The following is a 26,156-nucleotide window of genomic DNA, read 5'->3' as shown; positions in this document are numbered from 1 at the left end:
AACTTCAACGAAATGAGAAAATGTTAGCGGAGACTAGGGAACTTCAAATAGAACAGCTCTGTAAGGTAACAGCTCTGGTTTTCCTGAACAAAAAAACCAAATATGTTTGCCTCTGAGCAGCAGTTTATTAATGGTAGACACAACACTTGCCAATTACCTGCATACAGAACTTGGTTAAGAAGGTTTTTAATAAGAGAAACAGTAACTGGCGATTCATTCAGAAGGAGACCCAGTCCAGAGTATCCTACTTCTCTGAGTTTCATACGGTGCTTACTACGTTCATAAACTTTAGTACATTTCAGCATCTCTTCCACAATCTGCAAGAAAAAGTACACACAAATGCAGAATAAACACAAGAGAGCATCCAGATCTCTTAAGTGTGTATGATATAACATGCTGGTCCACTGTTTTTAAAGTTTACTTTGTAAGCCAACTCAAACAACATGGACTTTTTTTTTTTTTAAATATCCCAATACTTTACTTCAAGAGAACACTAATTCCATTGTGACTATGGCAGTATACAATAGCTAACATAACAGAGAAGAAAAAACAGAACAAAACATAATCTAGCTAACATAACAGAAGAAAAAAAATTAAAACTTGGATGATTAGTATCTTCGCAATTGCATACACTTCTGCAGTCAGACCACTGAAAAAGACAAATTTATGTTCAATTGATTAATTTGAGAACATATAAATCAATTCATTACCTTGAACACAAGTTCTCTAAGCCTGTCAGAGTATCTTTGATGCAATAACAGAGCGTAAAGAATATCAGCATTCCCTGGTTCAAAAAGCAATAGAAAAAGCTGGTCTGGGGTTGGGCTGGAATGAAGTAGGCTGAAGAGAACATCCAGAATTCCACAGAGCTACAAAATTAAGACAACCAAATTAATCCACAATTCATTCAAACTTCACGCTCTGTTTGGGGAAAGTTTTCTTGGCTTAAGTTTTACCCTTCACTTGGTATAAAAGTTAGAAAAGAATGCGGTATTATTGAGTCTGATCAATATTACTGCATTCAAAATGAGGGTTTTTTAAAAATTTTTTTTCTATATATATAACACGTTATCAAACTGTAATTAGAGCTACAAAGCAAGTTCAAATTCTATCGATGTCTACAAAATAGAGCATCATTACAACTTCTGATCAGTTGAAATCCAATTCACTTAGTTTTGTAAACTAAGAGAACTTTTCTAATGGCAGTATTACACATCATGTGCTTCCTGCCCTCTTCAGGGGAAAAAAGTAACTGGTAAAAATATGGCCACCTGCAGAGCACTTTGTCAGGTTTCCAGTGTGCTTATATAACATGCCTCAGCTACATCTAAACAGAACCACCCATCAGGTAACATTTTGCTTGTGTTCTTTTTCTTTCTTGTTCCACTCTCTTTTAAGCACACAAGACAAGATTTCTAAACACCAAGAAGCAAAACCAAAACATGTACAGTTTAAACTATTAATTTATGCCATATTGCATACCGGCTCCTCTTCACTGGTGGCAGCTATGTATCCTACAATGCTCTGTATTTCTTCATGTGTTCCACCTTTGCTCAGGAAATATTTGATCAGTCCATAGAGGGATGTCCGTATTGTTCTCAAGTCATCAGGAGCAAAATCACTGTCTTTACAGCCACTCCTATACAACAACAGACAGGAAAGGCAACTTAAGTACTTCATGACTCATTAACAGCAATTTGATTGTGCTAGTTTTGTAATTTTTCATCTACCCAGACATCATGGCACAAGCTATCAATCTCTACTGAAGTAAGGCAACTGAACAGCAATAAGCAATAGTAGATCAGACTTACCAAGTCTATAAAAAGCCCTGAAATGTAGATTTGTACTGATCTGGGTACAGGTCAGAATTTCAGGCTTTCCCCTCCCACCCTCTAAAGGAAAGAGCAAGGTCTCTGGACAATCTTCCTCAATGACATAACTATATCCATATGCAGATATAAATCACCAAGACTGAAAGCTAAGATTTCAAATTAATAAAAAAGTCTTACTTCAAATTCTACAAGGATATAAAAGAACTTAAAATAATAATCACCCTCTCTTTTCATAATGGTAATGATCTATGACTTAATTTGAATTTTTAATAACAACTCCTTCAATCTTATAATTTTGTTGACTTTTTCAAGCATATCTAGTATCACTGGCATAAATTTTATAAAAATTAAAGTCAAGGGAAAGTTGCAAGTCAAATGGAAAAAAATTTAATGCAATTTTGAAAATAAAATCAATCACCAAAAGCCAACCTGAAGTTGTATTTATTAATTTTCTCACTAGGATGATGAAGAAAAAAACCCCAACAGCTACATACAATAAATGAGGAGTTAGAACAGGTAAAACTCATACCCATAATAAATCCTGAGTGTGTCTAGAAGAAACTGCACACCGTATTTCTTTCTGAAGAGTCTTCTGCTGTCTTTGATGATTGTAGAAAGGTATTGTATATGCCCTATAACATAAACTTTTCTATTAGAATCTGGATAAAGATTTATGTCAAGTGAAGAGTATTGTGTCTTTGTGCAGTTGCCCAAGCCCAAGAGCTCACCGATTCTGAAGGGGAAGTCCCCACTGTTCCAGATACTGAAGTCAAAAAGTAAGTGTTGATACATCTGTTGCAAAAGTTGCACATTCTTTTCTACTGAGACTTGTTCTATCAACAACTGTACAGCCATCAGTACGTTCACATCCATTAAGTTGCTTGGCACCTTTTCAAAATAACAACAGGTGTTAGCACTCAAAATACTGAATATCCTAATAAACTACTTTTTTTTAAAAATCAAATTTTGTGATTCTCTATCTTCCACAGCAATGTCTGCTTCCATTAAAGCAATACAAGAAACACAAAACCAGTCTGGTTTGACTAGTCATACAACACAGTATCTATAACAAAAAAAGCAGAACATGATAAAAAGACAAAACACCATGTTTCACTTTGCAGATCAAGACCAACTCCTCACACCTTTTTGTTTTCAGAAACGTAAGGAAGAAAAGCATGTACTAAGGAGACCTTTGAAGAACCTCGCATCCTGGCCAAACTAAGAATATTTCAAAGTAATCAGGACCTCATCCATAACATTCAGGGCGTTTCTCAAATTTGCTCACCTTCTGTAACAAGGCTCCTAGGGTGGCAACTCCATGGGAGTGAATGAGATTTTCTTGATTAACATGATGTCTCTGAATAAAGTGTTTAATCATCAAGATGAAAGTTGCAACAATATTCTTCTCCAGGCGTGCTTCTGCAAAACAGAACAGTAGCAAAAGCCTCATGGTTCATTGTTGGACCATAAAAGTAAAGGAAAAGTAGTAAAATGAAGTGTTCATATTGCTACTTCCTGAACTTCTCAACTCCTTTTCTGTTTGTTCCCTAGCTGTAGGCTCTCTTTACATTTTTCCAGTGCAGAGTCATAGTCATTCCATGCCTCTGCAGACCAAAGTGACCCCAGTCCTGACTTCAGTTGTTTCATCCATCTGGCTGTAGGTTAAAAACTTCTCTTGCAGTTACAATCATTTACATATGCTGCAGTTACTCTCCCTCTGTAGTTGGAAACTGACACTTTCTAGCCATGATATGTAAAAAATTAAGAGACAGAGACATTTATTTTTAAACTTTAACCATTTCATATTTGAAACAAAAAAATGCTGGTTTTCCCTTGCAAGGTCTGATTTCTCAGTTGTTTCTGTTAAGATCAAAGTTCATTCTCAATATTATCCCAGTTTTTAAAAATCTATTCTTAAAACTTCCATTATTTTTTTTTAATTTTAATACTAAGATCTGATGTGTGTGGAAGAGGTAGAAGTCTGAACATTTTCCTAAGAAAATCAAAGTTTGCTAAAGGTTAAACAGTACTGTTCTGATGCTGCAACGCCTTCATGTAGCTGTCTGACCCAGCACTCAAGTTGTAGGAAACCTCCTCCTATTGATATTAGTAGGCTTTGCATCAAACATAATTTCTCAAAATAATCAGAACAAACTTTTCAGAATAGAAATTTAAAAACTGCATACTTTTACACTAATGTAATAGTAAATCGTGAAAAATAATGCATTAAATATAGCTATATTGGAAATATATTAGTAAGTTAATTTTACATAGGGCTGAACTCCCGGTGTTCAGATATCTTGGAACAGAATGACCCTTTCAGCTTTACATAGGTACTCTGGAAAAGTCAGCATACAATAAAACAGCTTTCTGTCATTCACACAAAGACTTTTAAACTCAAGCTTAAAAATTAATTCAGTTCAACTGTACTTTCCTACCTGATGCCTTTGTGGATGACAATACCACCCAGTCTCCCTCTACGGGAGTAACTAGTTCTGGAGGTAGAGTTTCCCCTTCAGACTTCTCAGGCATATGTCCACCAAGAAAACTGATCTGCTCCAGCAATGGAAACAGCACATTTACTCCACCAATACAGTTGATCATATCCTAAATCAAGAGAAAAAGGAGGAAAACCATCACCATAACTAAAATCCCCCAAACTATGCAACAGAAATTTACTCCAAATATAAGGAACCTTAGGTACTCACAAATTAATCAGAATGTTTCACGTGTCACTTTGAAATTAGTTTAAAACACTGTTTAACAACAAAGCTGCCCAAGTTTTAGACACTGAAATTACACACATGCCTTTCTGTCAGCTCTTGTTTTGAAAGTGCATTTTTACATTTCCTTCCTCCTCCCCACCACGTAACACAGGAAACCAAAGGATACAAATTTTAGAGAGAATTTTCTGCTAAATGTATTTGAAAAAGAGGAAAAAAACATTTTTCTGATTTCTAACTTACTTGCAGCAAGCAGTAAGAAAAGATTATACACATCTGTGCTTTAATCATATTTCTTCAAGATTTCAACTTCAGGTAGTTAAAAATAATAAAATCTGATTTTTTTTTTAAAGTTAATTTATACAAACCTCAATTATAAGCCTTTTTTAAAAATTCAAGCCCCCTAATCCTCCTTTTTCCCCCCCTTCCTCATAAGCAGGGATGAGACTTCAAGCAGTGCTTCTTGTAGTAAGGTATAACATATTCAAGTCACAAGATTTCTAGAGGCGAATCACAATGCCGCAGAGAAAATCAGGGTCTCGGCAAGCTAGCCAGAGACACCTATTCAATTGTCCAATGAAAACTACTGTGTAGTAAACTTTAACAGCCAAAAAACTCAACATCCTGTAAGCCAGCCTATTAACGTGGGATATCACTCTCCCTTGCCAGTCAGAAAAGTTGGGAAGAATTGGTGAAAATCATCCTTTTCTTCTCCATCATCTTCTACTTTTTCAACTGTTACTCTGCTCCATGTGTCTTTACAATGGCCACTCTCCAGCCCACATTTATTAAAGTGAATTTAATGAAATTAAACGGTTAAATTAAGAAAGTTTTTTAAATCTGCAAAATTTATCTCATGGATGAAGATTTCTGTGTTTCTGGAGCAAAACAAGAGGCACCACAGAACTGCAGTTTTTGGAAACAGAAATCAACTTAAAGCTGAAAAATAGAATTTGTCTGAACCACAAGACAGCAGTAACTAGCTCCTTCTATGCTGTACCTATCTACATAGGAGCTCCTTATCAGCTCTTGTGTTTTTTCCTCACTAGTCCTCCTCAAGAGGGTGCTAAATCCCATCGTGTTTGTTAACGATTCTCCTAAAACTCGTACTCAAAATATGCTTTCCCAGAAAGCTAAAGATATAAACACTCCTCACACCCATCCCTCTTCCCACTACAGGGTGAAGAGAACAAATTGCTGTATTTTCAAACTATTCATATCATTGTAAAATTAACTAGCAAGTGTCTGAATTCTCTTAACGTTAACCTCCACAAGTCAGCATACGTACAGTGTAGCACCAACAATATTTCCTTATTAATTAGTTTGCTAGTACAGTTGATTGTTCATCGTTCTTAAAAACCCAAACAGCTCCTATTTGTTTGTTTATACATTTTTCCTCAAGACAAAAAAAGATGTGGTATTCTACTGACAGGTTTTCTACACTTAGACTTTGCATTTTATTTTTTCTCAAAGCTAAGGGCCCTTAATCAAAGATTCTGCCCATAAAACAGAATTGGATGTATGCTATCTAAATTTAAAAGAAATAGATCTTTATTTATGTCACTGTTTCTGGATCAAATTCTGATACTGCAAATAACTTGATTTCCTCATGCACAGAGCTAAGCCTGACTTTAATTTTTGATATTTATGTGTGTTAGTGATCATGGAAGAAACAAGCAGACAGGTACACAAAGTATTAAAAGCTGGTTTCCTCCGCCTCTCCAAGAACTAGCATGTAAAAGACCATCTGGTATTTTACACCGAAGACATCTAACGGACATGTAACTTGCCTAAACAGTATTCTGTTTCTGGAGCACCAAGAAAGTCTAAACCATTAATACTAAATCTCGCTGGCAGTTGAGTTGACAAAATTGTAAGTTTTAATTCTATAGTATAAAGTCAGATCTGAACTGTCAGTGGTGTGAGACTAAAAAAATTAACTGATTAACCAAAAGGGCATAAGGACCCAATGTGTTAGGTTAAGAAAACAAAACAGAAAAGCAAACCCCAAAATATAGGACAGTTTTGCTATGATAGAATGCTTGAGCAGGAGACTAGAAACAGGTTTAGACAGAAAACGTTACATTTTAAGCTCCAGTACTAATATAGCAGTAGTTCTGTGATTATAAAAACAAAGTTAAACAAAGATGACTTGCACAGCCTGTAAGAATCAGATATCCCAATGTATCCAACAATAAGGAAAAAATATTGGACAGCGTATAGCAGAGACAGAATAAGATATAACACTTTAGTGAATATTTGGTGTTTTCTCTGAAGTGAGGCTTTTGTGACATCACCTAGTCCTGCCAACCCCAAACCAAAAGTAAATAAGGTAACTAGATTAACTTATCTCTTTAAAAAAATGTTATATTCTTGTAATATTTTAACTCCACACCTTGTTTTCTGCTGAACTTAGTCTGCAATTCAGTAACATTTTTTATATGAGTAACACCAGTCACAAGTGTTAACCCTAATCTTAATCTAATTCAGAGATTAAAACTGCAAGAAAACCATGACAGAATCCCCTAGAGATAAAATGCTTTCCATACACAACATGCATCGAACCGATTATGAAGAGTAGTCAGCTACCACAAAGTATCTTAATGCATTACCTGTGACATTAAGAGCAATAGCCCTCGTAAATTCTCAATAAATGTAATGTAATACTACTCCAGCTACAGCATTAACCCATTAATTTTCATTACAAAAAACATGCTGTATCTGCTGAACATCATCTGCATTATGATAAATAACTTCCACATTCCAAAATTTAGGTCAACGTATACAGCCACTGCCATATTTACATCAGGTTCTGCTTCTTCAGTATGCATTTACCTTGACGTCCCAGTTCACTACTTTGTTTCCAGTTAGTCTTCCGTGTAAAAGATTTGCAGACAGGTCAAGACAAATTGGATTTCTGCAGGCCTGTTAAACACACGAAGAGGCTACAGTATAATTTAGGAAATAAGCTACAGATCCTTGAAGACATAAGATTTCCAAATGATGCATAATATGTTTCAGGAAGTTAGTGACATTATGGTGATATTAAAATACTTTAACAATTTGGGAACCGCTGAAGCATCATATATGTTATTTTAGATTTGACATTAACAGTTGTACAAGATAATTGTCCTTTTGCCAAACAGGACAAAACATACTATCTCTGCACAAGATTAAAGTTTAAGAAAACTCTCACTGTTATCTTCCCATAATAACCATGTAAAGATGGCACACTCACCTGTTCTATGAAACAACAAAGCAAAAAAAAAAGACCATCTAGAACATATTCAGAAATCACTGCACACTAATCAAAGAGAAATTATGTACTGTTTCATACCTTTGGTGTATAATGAAGCAGGACCTTACTGGGGAGATCTGCTACTTCAGCCTCTTGAGACTTCCATGGAGTTAAACAGTTTGGACCTGTTAAAAGAAATTATATATAAATTATGTATAAAAATCATGTACTTACATATTTAAGAGTTAATATTGACCTTTAAAAATTTTATACTACTATACTTTGTTGCAACAACAAATAGGACACTCTGAACCATATCTATTTGAGACATGCTTTGAAGTAGTCTCTATGACTTAAATCATTCATTCCATAGGGTCTGCTTAAAAAGAAATACATTCTTGATAAAAAGCTAAACTATACAAAGAAGGGGGTTTTTATACCTTATATATTGGATTTTTGTCACCTTTTATACCTATATATTGGTTTTTTGTCACCAATCTCTCCGTCATCAAGTTCAAATGTCCAGAAAATGAGTAATCCTCAAGATAGTTTTGTTTAATAATACAAAATATTTCCTTTAAATGATGGAAGTCTTTTTACGCTAATCTTTGACAACCTCAAATTATTATGGAACTTAGTACCTTAACATCTTGAACCTTAAGACACAGCTTACCAGATTTTTTTTTTTTTTTAAATGACCTCTTAATTATTAATTGGTTCTTGTGGAAAAATCCTCAAGCATAAATCACCTTTAAGTGGCCTATCAAAACAAGGGCAATATTTTCAAGAGTCTCAAATGTAAAGTCACATGTAGGCAAACAGTAGCAAAAATTAAGAACTTACAAGTGAAAATACTACCTAACATTTTGATTATGGCAGGTCCATACTTATGATAAACAGATGAGCTTATGTAAACATAACATTTAAAATAAGACTTATAATACTTATCATTCCATTTTAAGCTTATTTGTTATAAGGCACTCTCACTTATGTCAGCTCTGCAATTCTTCCAGATTGTAACTTTTTCATTACGTGTCTGTGTAGAGCAAAGCTCAGTGGGGTCTCATGCATAACTCACCCCCTTTATTCCACTAAAACCAGTACAATCACCACTTACCTGCTAAATATAATGCTTTCACCTGAGGAGGTTGCAGTGCTTCGTGAAAGATAATAACAGATCCAAGTTGGCCCTCCAAAGATGTTGGACATCCCCATTCACTGTCCTGAGTCCCTGCTGAGATCATCTTGGTGATGAGCTCTGGTTTTCCAAGCATCCCACCCCAACTTCCTGTAGAGAGAATGCCCCCCAGTGATGTCCGATGGGGCATAATAGGGGAGGAAAAAGGTGGATCTGGTATCTGAGATGGAGGAGGAGTTGTTGTTCTTTGACCAGCTGAGCCAATGCAGCAAGAAATAAAAGCCTGGAGAGTCATGCGTGGAAGAAAGAAAACAAAACGTACTGTAAATATAACCTCCTTTTTTCACAGTTTACAAAGCAGATCTGAAGACTATCTCTCGCAAATCTGAACTAAATAAATTAAGCCAAGAACAGCCAGTTCTGGCATGCCCTGGAAAAGAAGCAATCCAGCACAACAGGCCAAAAAAAAAAAAAAGGAGCATATACTTTCCACAACAGCAGAGTGCCCTTCCTGCAATTAAGAGCAATTTGGTCACCTCAACTGTTGTGTGATCTCTGGCAGGAGCACAGCGAGGAAAGATGGTGCTCCAAATACCCTGGTAACCGCTCCTCTTCTGGATTATATTTCAAAATACTAGCCCAGCATATCTGCTACTGAACATTTCTTGTATCAGTATCAGTTATTTCACTCAAATAGAAGCTGTCATCAGAAGCTTCCTTGCCCTACTTTTAGCTACCTTGATGTTTATAGCGCTTACTCTACAGATGGGCTAAAATCCAGAGTTTTATCTCACAATGGAGGCTACATTTACTCTCATTTTTTAAGTATTATACTGACTTACAAAAGAGGGAAGAATGTTCAGTATTGTAGCCCAGTTTAAAATGGATTTGTTCCACAAAAAGAATAGATAATGCTTACAAAGAAAACTAAACATGACATATACTCAATTCAATGGCTGCTGTGTTTTTTTAGGCTAAACGCGTACACATTTGAAATGGTTAGAATAACTGCATGTAAACTGCTTACTCAGCTAACAAAGCAGGTATAAGATTAGCATATTAAGGGAACATACAGAAAATACAAGTAAAAAAAATTACTGCTGAAAACAACAGGGAATATTCCTCACTGAGTACTGTCACACCAATCCTACTGGCAGAGTTGTGAATTATTATGATTTATTCATAAATTACGTCAGTATGCTCAGGTAATTATTTTTAAGAAAACCCCAGAATCTAATCAAGGTAATGAAGTGTTTTTTTGTTTTGTTTTTAAACCGAGATGACTAAACAAGCATTAATTAATGGTTAGTTATACTCCAAATTGATACTCTGGACACTGTCCAAAGTTGAACAGAAGCTTATTAGCAATAGGCTAAGCTATCTTAAACTCTTACACAATTTCCCAATTAAAAAAGCTAACTATGTTCTCATTGTTCTACAATAGCTCATCACAACACGGGTATAACTCAGAAGGCGAACTTACTTCGTTCATGGCAGGGAATCGAAGTGGGGCAGAGACCTTCTGCTGTCCATTGACATAGATGTACACAAGGCTCTGACCAAAGGGCCTCTTTCCAGGCATGTGAACTATAGTTATGTTGTGCTGGTTAAGCAATATAAATAATTGTCATTATTAAAAAGCAGTGAAATGACTGTATGAAAATATTTAACTTCATCTCTACTAATCTGGCAAGGAAATCACTTAACTTCTTGTTGATGCTTTGGATTTATTTTCTTAAGACCACATAATAGCTGCTTCCATTTTTAAGTAGTTTACAAATTTTTGAAGGGAAAGAGATACAGCTCTTTCATGATAATTTCAGTCCTTAAGTATGGGAATAGAAAAAGGCAAAGCGGAAACACAGTAGCACATTTGATTTGTTCACATAGCACCATAGCCACCTATGCTTGTTATAATTTAATATAAAAAAAAAAAATGTCTAAGTACAGTGCTGTAACCAGCTTATCAATAACAAATGCATGATTTAATTCAATCTACCACTACTCTACATGGAAATTGCTTGCATTATTTGAGATTAGATCTGTTCTTATGCAATGAATTATTTAAACATGATAGACCATTTGTAAAACAAACAAAAAAACCCAACTGTGACTTCTGAGCTAACAGTACTATTTTAAACAAAGTGTTTTTCAATATCAAATCTTACCCAGAGAGAGTCAAAAAAACAATGGTCAGGCAGCATCACTGTTGCATATTCTCTCTTTGTGCAAACTGCAACCACCAACACACCAGAGTATGTAATAAACGCTTCAAAACCCATACCACTTCCTGTAAAAAAGCTACAGAAAAAGACAACAAAGCACACAATCAAGGACTTGACCAAAACTACTGGAAATCACCTAATGTTCAATCATTAAGGAGAGAACCAACTTAAGCCATTTGTCACTCATCCAATATTTACTATTGCCCCTGGTAAAGCCGCCAATATTGCATGCAGATTTGTGACATTACTGTTACAGTTCTCCATTTCCCTTCTTTCACATCATAGTGTTGTATACAGAGATTTTATTTATTTTAAAGACCAAAACGGCATATGGAATAGCTCTTCTAGAAAATGCACAAAGTTAAGTCTTTAATTTTATAGACAAAGCTGCATTAAAACTGTGTGATGAGACAATAAGTATCATCCATGATTTATTTTTATTTGTGATTATCTATCAGCAAGAACCTTACCTTAGTGCAAAATGTAAATGTAGTCATTCTTATTTCACTCATATAATGAAGAAAATCAGCTGTAAGCAGCTATCTATAAATAAGCCCTGCAAGCACAGGTTTGCCTTGAGAAACCTTTCATTTTTTAGGTACTTGAATACAAAAAATTATATACAAATTGTGAACTGCTATCAAAACCTGCTGCATACCCTTAGGTACCATTATTCCAAGTGGATGCATTAACTGCTATCAAATGCCTGCATCTATCAAGGTAACACATAAACACACACACAGAAAGGATGAATATTATAGACAATCTCAATAGACATAAGCTTTCTTACAATTAAACACTGTAAAACATAGCAGCTAGACAATTTTAATTATCTTAATTCAGTTGTGTCCTTAACATTTCAAGCTGAAATTGGAATTTTAAGTTTCCTCTTTTTTGTATTAATTTCAACACACTACTGGTTTAGCTTACCAGAACTAGAATAATGTCTTCAAAATTCTATGTAACATGATAGAAAACCAGTCAGTTATTGGTATAATATCAACACATCGAAATCCAATCGCAGCTTTACTTTGCAGTGCAATTCCACTCCAGTTTTCCAGAACTAGTCTACTTAAGATCTTTAGTGGGACACACTGACAAACTCTGGAAACAGTGTTGTGGCAGTTTATCAGATGGCACCCTTCATCAGGCCTGTGCTATACAAATACACAAGGCAGCCGCAGAAATCCAGGGGGTTTCCACCTGCTACCATGGTTATTAACAAACAAAAGTAACACTCTAAGACACAGAGGTTTGGAAAATACTGTTACAACCAGAATTGCACTCCTTAACATTTCCCCTGAAACTGCAGTGCAGTAACACGCACTGAAGGAAGCGAGAGATTCTTCAACTAGTATTCCCCCATTCTGCATTTTGTTTGATGATGAATGTGCCCAGAAAGTTAAATTATACTAAGAACCATCCACATCAACGTCTATTTAAACAAATCAAGGTATCCTTTTCATTGTGCTCTCATATAGAAAACAGATTTCATTATCTTTACAAGAAACAGTGGGAAGGCTGTTCTATTTTGGGGTGGGGGTTTTGGGGGTTGCTGGGGGTTTTTTTAATGTTGTTTTGTTTGTTTAAGCTATGAACCTTAACACAATTTGGGGTTATGGATATTGAACCTGTAGACAAGAAAGCATTATAACTGAGAAACCACATGTTTATTTCTGTAACACAGCCTGGCTCTGGTGACAGATGAAACTGCTCCCTTTCACAAACTAAGCACTATATATTGCATTCTCTGAAGATAAGCGAAAGTACCACATGTCATAGGGTATAATATGCCACAGGGAACAGATGACTTAGATTTGTACTGTTGAAGTCGTTATAGTAACTATACCTGTAGAGTTGCTTCCTCTTGCCACTTTTGCCAGTCGTGCTAGGGTCCACCCGGTCCTGGTCAAGGCAGAGCCAAGCGTTGAAAGAAAATGCAGAGCCTGGCCACTTATGAATTGATGGAACAGCAATTCCAGCCATGCTGTGGTACAAGTTGAAATACTGCAAGGCACTAGCCATGCCCTGCTTTCGGGCCATTGCTAGAATGGCTCGCATCACTGGAACAACGTAAGGGTGAGCTCGTTTTGGTTCCTCAGTCCTCAGGAGCCGTACTAGTTGAAGTAGTTCTTCTGAGCCCATTGACTGGCTCCCCAAAGAGCCCAGAAGGGCAATCAGGTTCTCTGCACAAGTACAATGGAGCGCGGAATGGGAATTTAGTGTCTCAATGATACGGATGACCATGTTTGCATTGACACATGTGGCACGACTCTGTCTGTTAATACAGCAGATTCGCCTCAACCAATTTGAGATGAAAATCTGCAGGTCATGTGATTCTAGTTCTGGAAGCCACTGGATAAGCAGCAACAAGGGCTGGACATTACTAATGCCTAGTATCCCAACAGCCATGTGGTCACCTTCAACAGCCTGAAAAACAGCAGAGAACTCAGACATGAAGTACAACAAAATATGGCTAGAAGTACTGTTGAAAAGATGTAAGCATTTCAGCATTCAAAGCAAGCACCTCTCACCATATTCATGAGTTCTTCCAGCAATTCCCGTGAGGGTTGACCCAAGGATTTTAGTACCTCATATATGTGTGCATAACCAATCCTCTCCTTGAAGACCTCCTGAGGATAAAAATCCCAGTCTCAGTAACAAATAAAATGGACAAAAATTGCTTGTCTACTGCAGCAGGTTCTAATTTAACACAATATTAAGACACAAAATAATTAGAATTCAAGAATAGTGGTTTTCAGGATAGAAATCTCCTTTTGATAATATGTCTATTGTGCTGTCTCTAGCATGCTGCAGATGAGAAGGTTCTCACTGCAGCATGCAACTAAACAAAAGATCAAAGTTATATTTTAGTAATTACCTATACAAGAATATAATTGCTTTGGTATAATCAAAATGTTAATTCTATCACAAAATACTAATAGCTTCATTTTTAAATGCAAACTGTAGCATGAAATGATTACATTGAGAATTAGAAGTATTCAGATATTAATTTCTGAGTGAAAGATTTTCCAAGACCAGCTTGATTAAAAACCACCCATCCTAAACACTTCAAAAATTAGAAAAGTGTTCCAAGGAAGTTTTTCTGAAAACTAATTGATTTTACATGAAGAAAAAACATAATCAAGCAGAAAAATCCAAACTGTAGCATCCATTTATGGTTTAGTTAGTCAACAGCTAACACATCATACAGAATGGATACCCTTTTCCCAGCTGTATTCTGCACTGAAATTAAGACTTTTTTTTTTTTTAAAGGATGAATCTGTCAGCAGAAGTGAGATGATTGCTTAGGTAAATATGGAAAGAAAAAGTACATATTCTGCAGTGGAAGTATAATTGAAAAATTTACTGATCCTTTGTGAACCACAGCCAACCCCCACATCCAACATACAACTCTTCTCAGGCTTTCCAGAGTCAGTGGAGAAATAAGAACTCTGAGAAATGCTCTGGAGGAGCATAAGTCACCCTGTTGTTTCTCACAGACTGTACTGCAAGTAGCAACCAAATCAGATGACTCCCACCCTTCCTTTAGTCTCTACTGTGTAGCCACATCTCTTTCCCTGTGCCAAGACTAGGGAATCATTCAACCATGGGGTGAATCTAATGAAGTCAGTAATCTAAGAATAAATACACTATTTTTTTGTGGGCTTAGCTTCCAGTCAGATTCACAAACTAACCACAACCTATGCATTTATCAAATCACAAGAATAACTACAAAGGAGGGGCAGGGGAACAGCAAGACCACCATTTGGACAGCAATATTGTCCTGGGTTAGTTTAATGACATGATAAAACTACAACACAAAAACTTCTGCCTGAAAATTTCTGCAAATACCCATTAATTCTACCCCACATATTCATGGGACAAGTAATGATGTACTTCCTTTACAAAGGCTCCAACAGTCATTAACACTCTGATCTTCCAGTTTTGACACAAAGATGGCTCAGTGTCCAGCCACTAGACACATATAAAGGGATATGGGATGCTAATCAGCTACTCCTATCTGGCACAAATGCGTGACCACAATCTGCTCATCTTCCTGAGCAAGATTCATCAAGATATTGTGATAAAAACACTAACTGGAAACAGACCTTCGCATATATACTGTTACCTTAGCAGCTGGAGAGTTGTGCATTACTGCTGTGAGGGCTTGAATGGTTGACACTGCCAAGCAGTCTAGGTGTCCCTGAAACACCTGAAAGTAGCAGATACAGAAGTTACATACAAATGCGCAAAGACAGTTCAACTCTGAAATCTATACCGTGTCCTCCTGCCAGGAGGGAAACCAGGAGTCTGTTAACATGCTTCAAAAATCATCTCCCCACCAGACAAGATTTCGTAACCCCAAGGCCTACAAGGAATTACATAACAGTAGACAGCTAGCCACATACTTCAAGAGGAAAGAAGCATTCACAACACACATTGCACTTCAAATACTCCGATGGACAAACAGGTTTTCCTCATGCGGCTAATGGACAACCTCAAGAGGGAGGGAGGAAAACAAATTAGGAAACCTCTCGCCATATGTGTGTGTGTGCTCCTGGACAATCAGGCACCTGCAGTTCATGTAAACTGTTTTCTTTTCCATCCAAGTCACTACACGCCAATGCAACACACACACACAAATTGTGAGATAAGTCACACCAGCACAGTAAGGTGGCTGCCTCACTCACAGCTTCATTGCATTGATCAACATCTCTTTTTCCAATTTAAGTCATCTTTTGAGGGTTTTTTTTTTTCTATAATTCTTATTCATATTGATATTTCTATGGTGGTTTTAAGGACAAAAATGTTTGAGCACTATATCGCATCCATCAGTAAACCTAGTTAGCAAAACTGTGCAAACAAACATACTCTGTTTTGTTATCTCTGAAATATTCTATGCATATCAGACATATTTTGAAAATGAAATGTCAAGCATCAGAAGGCAGTGTTAGATGTGAACAAACATTTACACGTGGTTAGAATGTTGCACTAAAAAAGTTTCTAAAAAAGCCAGAGCTATTAGAATCACAATTTGTAGATAGCCATACCTTGTATTTAGCACTTCTTTACATTTTAATCAGAACAAATCATTCTACTATAAAATACAAGAACAATTTGCATTTTAAACTTTCCACAATATTTTGGGAAAATTAAAGCAACAGGCTATTCCTACCTCCCTGATTCAGCCTGTCCATTGTTTTGTGAACACTTGTTCTTGATGACAAGCAAAGAATCAGGACATCAAATACAACCATTGAGATTCACAAACAAGGCCCCAGAATCCAAAACACCACAGTGCTGAGACAAAGAAGCAAAAAAGAGGAAGGGGGGGGGGGGGAGGAAAAATCACAACCAGGTTGATAGAATTTATTTGGATTCCATTCATGTACTTCACCTTTTCCTTAGAAGAACCATAACTGAGGCTCAATCTATTCTAAGTATCTGCAATTTGAAGCAGATTAATAAAACTGAGGTTGAATTCAATACGATATTCAGGAAAATTATTTTCCAGGCACAGGAAATACTGATGTGTGCAGCAACACAAGATCATCTTGCTCCAGAAGGCTTATAGAGGATGGTTAAGGTGAAGCACAGGAATCAATTTTCCTGTGATTGTGTCTTGACTTCAACCGAAGCAAAATACAGGTTAGGTAGGTACCTGGTCCTCATTCATTTCTGTCAGTAATTTGTTGGCAAGGTCTTTCTCACTCTTGTCTGCCACTTTATTGTTAGCATTTAAAAACAGCTGTCAGAAACAGAGACAAGAATAATGGAAATAATTGCATTAAACAGTTACCTGCAGCCAAACCTGTGGAGGCTGCCTTGGATTTGTATTTTACATACCAAAAAAAAAGGAAGAAGAAAAAAAAAAAAAAAAAGAGTTCTCACACTGGTGAGACACAATCCTCCATTAATATTATTCTTCTGTTAATTCTTACAATACTGAAGATTACACTGTATTTTTACTAAATAGTAATTGCTTTTTTCCCCCACCAGAATTAAATGAAAATATGTAATCACTGAGACAAGGAAACAGATATAGCTAGAATTTATACTGGTCACTGGCTTAGAAAGTCTGATTTCATTTACAATATGCAATATGACAGGAGGTTCTCAAATTTATTTATAAGAAATAAAGACAACAGTGGGGCATTAGCAAAGAAATGGATACAGATGTTTCAACATTTTCCACTTATGTTTCATCCTAGGTGAAGGCTGAAGATACCTAGACAGAATATTTTAATCTTCCAACAGCAACAGAATTTCTGAGGCAAATGATCTTTAGGAAGAAGGGCAAAATATCTCTTCCATCCTCCTAAGATTCAGACAGATTGTAAATAGCTTTAAATCAAACATACACCTATACTGCATCTTCAGCTAAGAAAATGTTCTCTGTACAGTAGCTAGATTCCTAGTAAGTTTCTGAATTTGAAGTTTAAAGCTCACCCAAATATCTTCATAATTGATTGCAGTAACTTTGTGTGCAAAGTTTAGCTGTAACCTAATTAGGACTAAAATTTATCTTATGTTTTTAGATTCTATAAAAGTGTTAAAAAAATCCCTCATCGAAATGTTTTAAAAGTCCCCTCAAAAAAAAAAAAAAAAAGGAACAACACTTTCCTTTAGTGGGTAAAAACTAAGCAGTTCTCATTTTTTCCCCTCATACACTCTGTTCCATTATCTGTTAGGCAACCTCTCTGAAGAGGAACAACCTGAGATATCAACTTCCATAAATTAGGGCAAACAGAAGGACAACACTCAAGATACTAGTTTGACTTACATAGGTGTGAAAGCACATAGTTAGAAACACAAGTCATTTTGAAAGGTACATCAGAGTCAAGAGCACTTAACACTACAGAATAACTATAATATGCCTTAGAGGATTATAACATTAACAAGTGGAAAGAAGAACATTAAACAGAAGCAAATGCAGACATGCAAAAAAAACCCATCAAATTTTTTATATAGGTTACTTAAATTCTAATAATACCTGTAAAATGGAAGAACACATTTTTATTACAATGTCCATATGGTTTTAATTCTTCTAGAAATTTTTTATTTTTTTTTTTTTAACCAGGCATACTGCTAGAGGTCATTGTGCTTTGCTCAGTCTGACCTCTAGGACGTTTAATAGATGAGACAAGATTCAGGACCGACAAAGCAGCTTGTTAAATGACTCAGTATAGAATAAACACCTCCTCGCACCTCTAAAGTACAGGCCCTCTTTTCAGATGTCACAGGTAAAAAGAAACCTTCAGATCATCAAAACTTAACTGAGCAGTTTTGAAAAGTTTTTGTGCAGATCTGTAACCCTAGAACATAGTTAAGGGAAGACAGTTTGCCCATAAGCCTTAAAACCAGCAAATATGAAAAAAATTTAAATTTTAGAAGATTGTTGGACTTAGAAGTATGACTAGAAGCATGGCCTTGAATACCTCAAGTTCTTTGGGATATCTATAGCAGAAATAGTGCTATGGATTTTCTTTACTCTTCCTTTCCATGAAAATTCCTTTCACTTCATATTTGCTGAAGATCCAGTAGCTTCCTTAGATTCAGGTATGTGTATGGACTCTCCTGCTATCTGCAGAGCTGCAGAACACACTTTACACAGCTTGCTGGTGAATCCAGTAGCAAGATTTTCGTAAGTAAAGAAAAAAGATCTAGAAATAGGGTCTCCACCCCCGGCTAATAAGGAGAAATCCTAATTCCACAGATAAATTAATCTTGCTATTTGGCTTTGAAAAAGAATGGAGATACAGTACACTGGAAAACACAAATATATAACACCTTTCCAGCTTCTACCCTGGCCTCACTTGGGGGTATTTGGACTGTGAAAGGTTAAAAAACCCCTGCTATGTAGCAAACTGGCAGCATGGATATTCAATCACACTAATATGTGAGACTGCATCACAGGAAAAATCCCTCCAAAAAAGCATATCTTATGCCATACGTACAGGCAGAATAAAAATAAAAGGAGCAAGCTGCAGAAATAGAGTAGCAGTTCCTGCTTTCTTAAATTCCACCAGTTGTTTATAAGAAAGCTGGAACATAGCTAGAGTCTCCATGAACAGGTAAACATCACAGCGCTTGATGATTTAAGAAGAAACTAAAGAAATTTCTTATAGAGTACAAGGTCAGTACAAAAATAGGCACAGATTCCCAGAGGAGGAGAATAGAAAGGTCAAGCAATGTATTTTCAGGAGATAAACTACAAACACTATTCAAAACACTTCAAGTCAGCTGGCATTCTCCCACTGATTATAACTGCACTGAAATATGTTCTAATCCAAAATCTAAATGGATTTGAATCAAATTGCATACTGTAGCTAGTATTAGAATATCTAGCATTAGAAAAGCTCAAAATAGCTACACTACCAACATATCACAAAAAGATAAATAAAATATTCCACAGAGTTACATCATTATTTATGTTCTTTTGCACAGGGGAAAAAGAAATCTACGAAGCAATCAGTGGAAGACACTAGCTTGCAAATTATGACCATCTATGACTGAGATGAAAACACAACATCTATGTAAACACTAAATCCTATGTAGAAGGAAAAGAACAATCAAAGAACATTTGTAACAGCTTGAGCTCATGTTTTATGTCAGCTACACAAGACTCAAATATTTTGAAACACTTAAAGGCACACTAGCAAGGTTTTTTTTAAAATGGAAAAATATGCCTCTCAAATTAGAATTCAGACCTCCATCTGGCAGCAGTTTTAAGTGACTTCCTAGCAATCCAGTGACAGAATATAAAAAAAACCCAAACAAAAAAGGTGGTGAACGGGGAATTGATTCCAGTTACAACCTTAACAGATTTTAAAAGACTGAGCAGGGTCTGTAAAGGTATTTTGCTGAGGACTCAAAGTAAGCATTAATTGCTTTAACCAAGACAGACAAGAAACACCTCTACTTCACTGGAATAAAAAAAAATATTTTAGAGCAACTTGGATCTTTCAGATCTTTCATGGCATTAGTGGCTCTAACCAGTCCAAAGTTTTACTTCCAGTATGTAGACACTATAAAATTGCAACTAATTCAGAAGGAAGATATAAAGGTAATTAATATACCTGCAATATTACAAGAGACGTTTATTATTAAAGAAATGCTGATAAGAGAAAATTTACCTTGCAGTTCTGCAACAGTCGAATGAGATGCTCAAAGCAGTTACTGTTAAGGAAAATTGCCTGCAGAACAGGCCTATCTGTGCAGTCTAACATGGCTGTGATGGTATCTATAAAATTAAAACAGAACTGGCATCAAAGACAAAACAATTCCCAAATCCATCAAGCATTTTTTCTGCACATTACATAAAAAACATGGGGAAAAAGTTATACAACAAACTATGTGCTGTGAATTCTTTGATCAAGAATGACATGCGTTTTAAGCACAAAGCAGTAGGCCTAAAGCTAAACATTTTGATGCTGTAAAAATTATCACATAACCTACTATATCTGAAGAAAAATTCAGCTACTGAGTATCTTTGATTGCTTTGGGGGTCTGTTTAAAATCATTGGCATTTGTAAGTACATAAGCAGCATGCCTTTTATTTAAAGCACACAAACGCTTCCTCATCAAGCAATTACTCTGCATTCTACAGCAGCCTTATACTGTAAGCATTCTTCCTTGCCTCAGTACTATTCCTCAGTTTTCTTGAAAGTTTGGGAAAAGAAATATCTTTATTTATATTTCCCATTCTGAACCATCAGAGTGGAAAAAACTCCAAATCCTGAATTCTTATCCAATGTCTTTAACGCAACTGTTTCAGACCATCACTTTTGGCCGACATTTACAATAATGCCATTTGAAAAGCAAACTATCACAAAACAGCCACCACATGGGTATTTTATTACAGGCCCATCTAATTCTGCAATTAAGGTGCTGATGGCAGTCAGCTGCTGCCTAGCAAAAGGGGTTTTTTTAATAGACTGGCAGTCCATGAACCTTGACACTCTGGTTAAATGGTAGCAATCCGATACGGTTTCTTCTGGTTTTTTTGTAGTGAATGATTAAACAAGGATACATCTAAAGTAATGTCAATGAAGAAATGTTTGAAATTTTTCAGTTGCTTAGCCAAGTGGACATTTTTTGGTAGAACATTCAGTTATATTACTATCAGGGTTCAATCATTACTTGCTTTGGACTTATTATCAAGAGATATTTAAAGGAACTGCACAATGGGGTACTCACTCAGCATTTGGATCTGTAGTGCTATGAACCTGCTCTCCCACTTCCTGCATCGCCTCGGATTAGGTAAAGCTGAGTGGTCTGAATTAAGCAACTTGAAATAGTTCTCCAATATTGTACTTGTCTCCACTTGTCGCTGGTCAGAACTGCTGGTTAGAAGGATATGGACAACTTCTGTCAGGCACTTCAGAGTCAGCTCTGCCTTCCTGCTCACTTCCTCAGGGCTCCTGTCATCCCAGTTGTCACAGTCTGCTAAAACACGCATCAAGACTTCCATGGTGGCAGGAGATACTGCTTGAAGAGCATTCCTCTGAAACCCATGGGGGAAAATAAGTGATTAAGGAAAAAAGACTAAATTCAACAAAATCAAACCTCTTTAAACCAGCAGTTTCTATCTGAATTATCTGAATCATGCAACAAGCATTACATCTGTTAATTTCCTGTAATTGTTAAATAAATATGAAACATTCTACTTAGATCATATTTATGGCTACAGATAAAATGCATCCCATCTTGTTCACTTAACTAGGCTTTCTTTTTCAAAGATAATGCTTATAGGGAAAAGGAAATATAATTTAAATGCATATTATAAAATTTTTATAAGGTAGCCTTGATAAACTGTTAATTCTAGGTAAACCTTCACTTGAATTTTCATTTTAGATCATGAGATTCATGACACTTAAACAATTTTGAAAACATTTGTCTGGGCCCTGAGCCCAGCCTTGTTGAGACCTTTGAGAAGCCTTATCAGGGACTCCCTGACTTCTCTAGGGAGCTGCATTCAAACTGTGGCTCTCAACCTTTTTACCTGCCTGAGCTACGCTGTAGCCATGCCTATGCCTGGCCATGTACTGTCTTGAACCTGACCCACAGACTTGACTACCCGGCTTGACCTTAGACCTGCCTCATTCACATGGGCCTGGACCCTTGACTGACCCTAGTTACCATCACCAGACCAAATCCCCACACTGATGTGCTAACCAGACTTCCTGGCTTAATCTCAGGCTTCATCACTACAGACTTGTCTAGCGATTTGGGCTGGTAGATCCTAGTTACTACCAACAGACCTGCTCTGATCACCTTGTTCAGGTATAGTGAGACTGCACCTTTTGTCAGTGAGGTCAACTGCCTCTGTCTGCCTGGTCATCATGCTCAGTCTCAGCTTGCCTTCCCTGGTGGAGCAGTGCCTGCATTTGCTGCTTCCAACATTTAAAAATGCTCTCTCTTCTGGATCATCAGAATTAACATTTGCTTGTGACCAGACTAAGTAGCACATTAGAGAAGTGAGCCAAGATAATGGATGTTAGCTTTGCTTGAAAGCACGACCTAGCTTTTAGCATTTAGATACTATGGCACAGAATGACCCCAAACTTAAGACAAACAAACGATTCATAGTCAATAATAAATTCTTCTCATTTATGGGGTTTGGGGTATTTATAGGCCTTAAATGATGAACAGGCATTTGGAGGCTTCAGCAGCTGAAAAGAACTTGGAACATCCTTACCTGACCACCAGCCACAATAGCTCCAAAGAGATGTAGCAGGCAACATTTTAGGCTTTCCTTGAGATGTTCACTTTCTTGAAAGCATTCTGATTGGAGTAAATAAAAAGAAGGAGGATTCCTTACTTTAGTCATATAAATTATACAAAGTTTTTCCTCTCAAAAAACCCCACCAAACAGAATAATTAAAGAAAGCTCATCTACTCCTTCTCATCATGCAAATTAAAAAAAAAAAATTCACCTATATCATCTCCACTTTCTTTTACATAAATCAGACACAAACACATCAATTCCATCATTATCAAAGTAACATGACAAGACTGCATTGATCAGGAATTCACAGGGCCAGACCTTCAGCCTGCATAAAACTTTTCATGCAGGCTGACAGAACTATAAACAACTGTCAGTCTGATCCATAATGTAAAATGAGCCCATTTTGTCCATATTAATGAGACATAGAAGGACATGCTAATGTGCAAGCCATTAGCAAGCATGACAAAGGTTAGAGCAATTTTGGCACAGAAAGTCTAATGGCATATGCAGTGCAGGTAGCTCAGAAATACAGTCCCTGAGCTTGCTCCCTTTAAGCCAAACTTCCCAGGGAAGCCTGTGCAGGTCTGTAACCTTTCTAGCAGTAGTGTCTTTAAAAGACAATTATCCTGCGTCTCTCCTCATGCCATACCTGATACAAATTATGTTATGAACAGCCTCAGGAACTCTTCTTAGCAATACATATAACCTGGATATTGTCGCTATAGCAATAACACTAGACTCAAAGTAGCTGCAACAAACTACAAAGGATTATTTTATTTGGAATTAACCATCTTAACACTTCCCATAACTTTATGAGATAGAACTGATAATGACTTGGGTTTGTAAAAACTGAGATTTTAAACAAACGATAGAAACTGAAAATGCAAGAATTTTATATTCATTAAAATAATAATGTAACCTTTAAGATAATTACCAACTATTGGCCAGTAAGATTTCTGACTATATACTGAATGTATAAGCCTGTTTTAAAAGAAAATTGCATGGCTGTTTTTTAAATCTGGTCTTCAACAGAAACAAAACTTTGGTGATCACACTGTTAGTCTGCTAGTTCCAACAGTCCCTTGACTTGCAGCCTCTGAGTCTTTCGGGGAACCCCAGACAAATTCAAAAGAGCAGTACCTAGCAAATTGTGAATAAATCATTAGGTTTATTTATCATTAGGTTGGGTAGACCAAAAAAGCCTCAAATTAGTGCTGTCATGGCAGAACGTCTAAAGCACATACTCAGCAACTTCTTGTTCTGTCTTTCCTGCCAGCTGGCCAACCAGCAGATGAGTGTCTGCCAGCTAATCAGTAATTTCTGAACCTGCAGATGACATTCCTCAGTAGCAGCCTTTAGAGTGGGTTTCCAGTGCTCTGGCACAAAGATAGTAGCATTTTACTGGCTTCAGCCTGTTTTACATAAAGAGAGGGAATCTCAAGGAACAGTAGTATGTGACCCAAACCTAGTGAAACCAAATTCATAAATGCTACCACTCTAGAAATAGAACCTTCCTTTTTTATTTTCAATTAAAGCTGAGTTAACAGATAACTGTAAAAAGGGCTGATTTCACTCATACTCCCATCCCTCCAGCATTTTCTTTCTGCTTCAATTCTGTTGGCACTAGCACTTTGGTGTGCTAAACTGGCAAACTATCTGGGCATCCCATCTTCTCAAGATTTAAGTATAGAACATGGGCACGTTAAGTCCTCCTTTTCCACACAGCCAATCTGTAACGGTAAGAACACATGAATTCCAAAGTAGCCATCATGATATTTAATGACTTAGCCAGAGACAAAACAGAGCAGTTTCCCAAACTGCAGTCCAAGGAACATTTGCTGGTTGGATGGCACAAAGTTTCCTTCTTTCTAGATGTTAAATAATATTAAGAAACAAAATGCATGAACACTTTCCTAAGATTATTTTTCCATGTGAGCTATCATGACAGTTGCTACAGGGATCTTACGTGCAATCACTATATGTACCCTAATAAATGGGAAAGTTAGCAATTCACAGAACCAATCCTATTAAACCACAAATGAATGTCTGAAAAACCCCAGGCTTTCAAGGATGAGTAAGAATGGCAAGATGGTGATGGTCAGAGCAAAAAACAAGCAAACAAAGCAACTGACTTCAGCCTCAGAAACCAAGGGGCTTTTACATTCTTAAGGGAAAGGAACTTGGAATCACTAAGTACACTCCTCCAAAGATAATTTTTTTAAACATGATGTTGATAATACTTACGGTAAAAGAAAGGGACAAATTCAACAGTGAGGGAAGCTGGTTTATACTTCTGTCTGCTCCTTTCAACTGTACTAAGGAAGCGTCTGCAATTACATTAAAAAGATACACCAAAGAAATTAGATATGATACCTTTGATTATGACTTACTTACTAATTTATGACTTCATAATAGAAAACACTGCCAAAAATCAGGAGTTATCTTTTGCCTACAGGATCAAAGAAATAGTAAAGTAGTATTTCATCCTGAAACAATGAATCACAGCTAATCCCATATTTACTGTTCTGCTCCTAGAAATACCTTAATTTTTTACAATATGGTATAGTTTAAAGAAAAAAAAAAAAAGCCAGCAATCTGTTATTTAGTCCGTCCTTACTGTAACTAAGCTACCAGCTAGACTGGCAAATTTATTAACCATGCAATTTGAAATGGACACAAAACATCATTATGGGTTCACTGGGGCGGGGGGACCCACCATCAAATTAAAGGGATCTAATTCTACTGATACACTTATAAACTTCTTTTCAAACATAGAATATATCTATACTGTGATCTTCAATAACTTCTTTTGCCCTAATTCAACCAGGTCTGCCTTCCCCATTTCTTTTGGCTTCCTTGTTCCAGCAGTTGAGAAAAATGGGCCAGTTTTTGAAAGGAGAAAGCAATGGAAGGACCTTCATGTTGGTCAGTTACAACCAAACACCTCTTAGTATTACCCTCAAATTTAATATTAAAAAGGTATTTAAATCATATCCAGTTTCCAAAAGCATAACACTTTTCTGTGGTGTGATTATATTAATTCATTGCCAAATTCTGCAACTTCATTGGTTGTAAATTCACTGATTTTGAGTACGTATACTCTACCTAAAATAGCATGAGATGTGCTGGCATTACCTACACTGAATCTGAAAACAGCTTACCAGTGTGCTGGCAAGCCATATGTGAGAACTGGTGTCAATTCATGCTCAGTCCTAGGAAAGGGGAATTCTCATGTTGCACAAAAATACCAGAAGTTATGATCCTTA

At 36.5% G+C, this 26,156-nt stretch overlaps 1 protein-coding gene across 15 annotated transcripts in view; it reads right to left on the bottom strand.

Moving 5' to 3' along the window:
• The window catches only part of NBEAL1 (neurobeachin like 1), a 91,466-nt gene that overhangs the window by 36,473 nt on the left and 28,837 nt on the right, over positions 1 to 26,156 (bottom strand). For 13 of the 15 annotated variants that reach the window (XR_012623833.1, XR_012623832.1, XM_074829308.1 and 10 more), the window contains 20 exons: positions 25,135 to 25,217; positions 22,861 to 22,946; positions 21,360 to 21,666; positions 20,297 to 20,403; positions 16,822 to 16,908; positions 15,289 to 15,372; positions 13,691 to 13,789; positions 13,006 to 13,586; positions 11,100 to 11,232; positions 10,415 to 10,534; positions 8,911 to 9,214; positions 7,893 to 7,978; positions 7,391 to 7,480; positions 4,271 to 4,439; positions 3,118 to 3,251; positions 2,561 to 2,720; positions 2,362 to 2,464; positions 1,483 to 1,639; positions 711 to 869; positions 158 to 317 (listed from right to left, as the gene is read on the bottom strand). Coding sequence is in view for 13 of the 15 variants with exons in the window: in XM_074829308.1 (XP_074685409.1) it covers positions 158 to 317; positions 711 to 869; positions 1,483 to 1,639; positions 2,362 to 2,464; positions 2,561 to 2,720; positions 3,118 to 3,251; positions 4,271 to 4,439; positions 7,391 to 7,480; positions 7,893 to 7,978; positions 8,911 to 9,214; positions 10,415 to 10,534; positions 11,100 to 11,232; positions 13,006 to 13,586; positions 13,691 to 13,789; positions 15,289 to 15,372; positions 16,822 to 16,908; positions 20,297 to 20,403; positions 21,360 to 21,666; positions 22,861 to 22,946; positions 25,135 to 25,217 (3,209 nt within the window). In the remaining 2 variants the exon portion in view is untranslated. Of the gene's footprint in view, positions 1 to 157; positions 318 to 710; positions 870 to 1,482; positions 1,640 to 2,361; positions 2,465 to 2,560; positions 2,721 to 3,117; positions 3,252 to 4,270; positions 4,440 to 7,390; positions 7,481 to 7,892; positions 7,979 to 8,910; positions 9,215 to 10,414; positions 10,535 to 11,099; positions 11,233 to 13,005; positions 13,587 to 13,690; positions 13,790 to 15,288; positions 15,373 to 16,821; positions 16,909 to 20,296; positions 20,404 to 21,359; positions 21,667 to 22,860; positions 22,947 to 25,134; positions 25,218 to 26,156 lie in introns of those variants that run through there. The other 2 variants (XM_074829305.1, XM_074829313.1) reach the window with 2 other exon arrangements.

Source organism: Strix aluco, chromosome 6 (assembly GCF_031877795.1).
Source record: "Strix aluco isolate bStrAlu1 chromosome 6, bStrAlu1.hap1, whole genome shotgun sequence".
NCBI lineage: Eukaryota > Metazoa > Chordata > Aves > Strigiformes > Strigidae > Strix > Strix aluco.
This window is presented reverse-complemented; position numbering and strand designations above follow the sequence as displayed.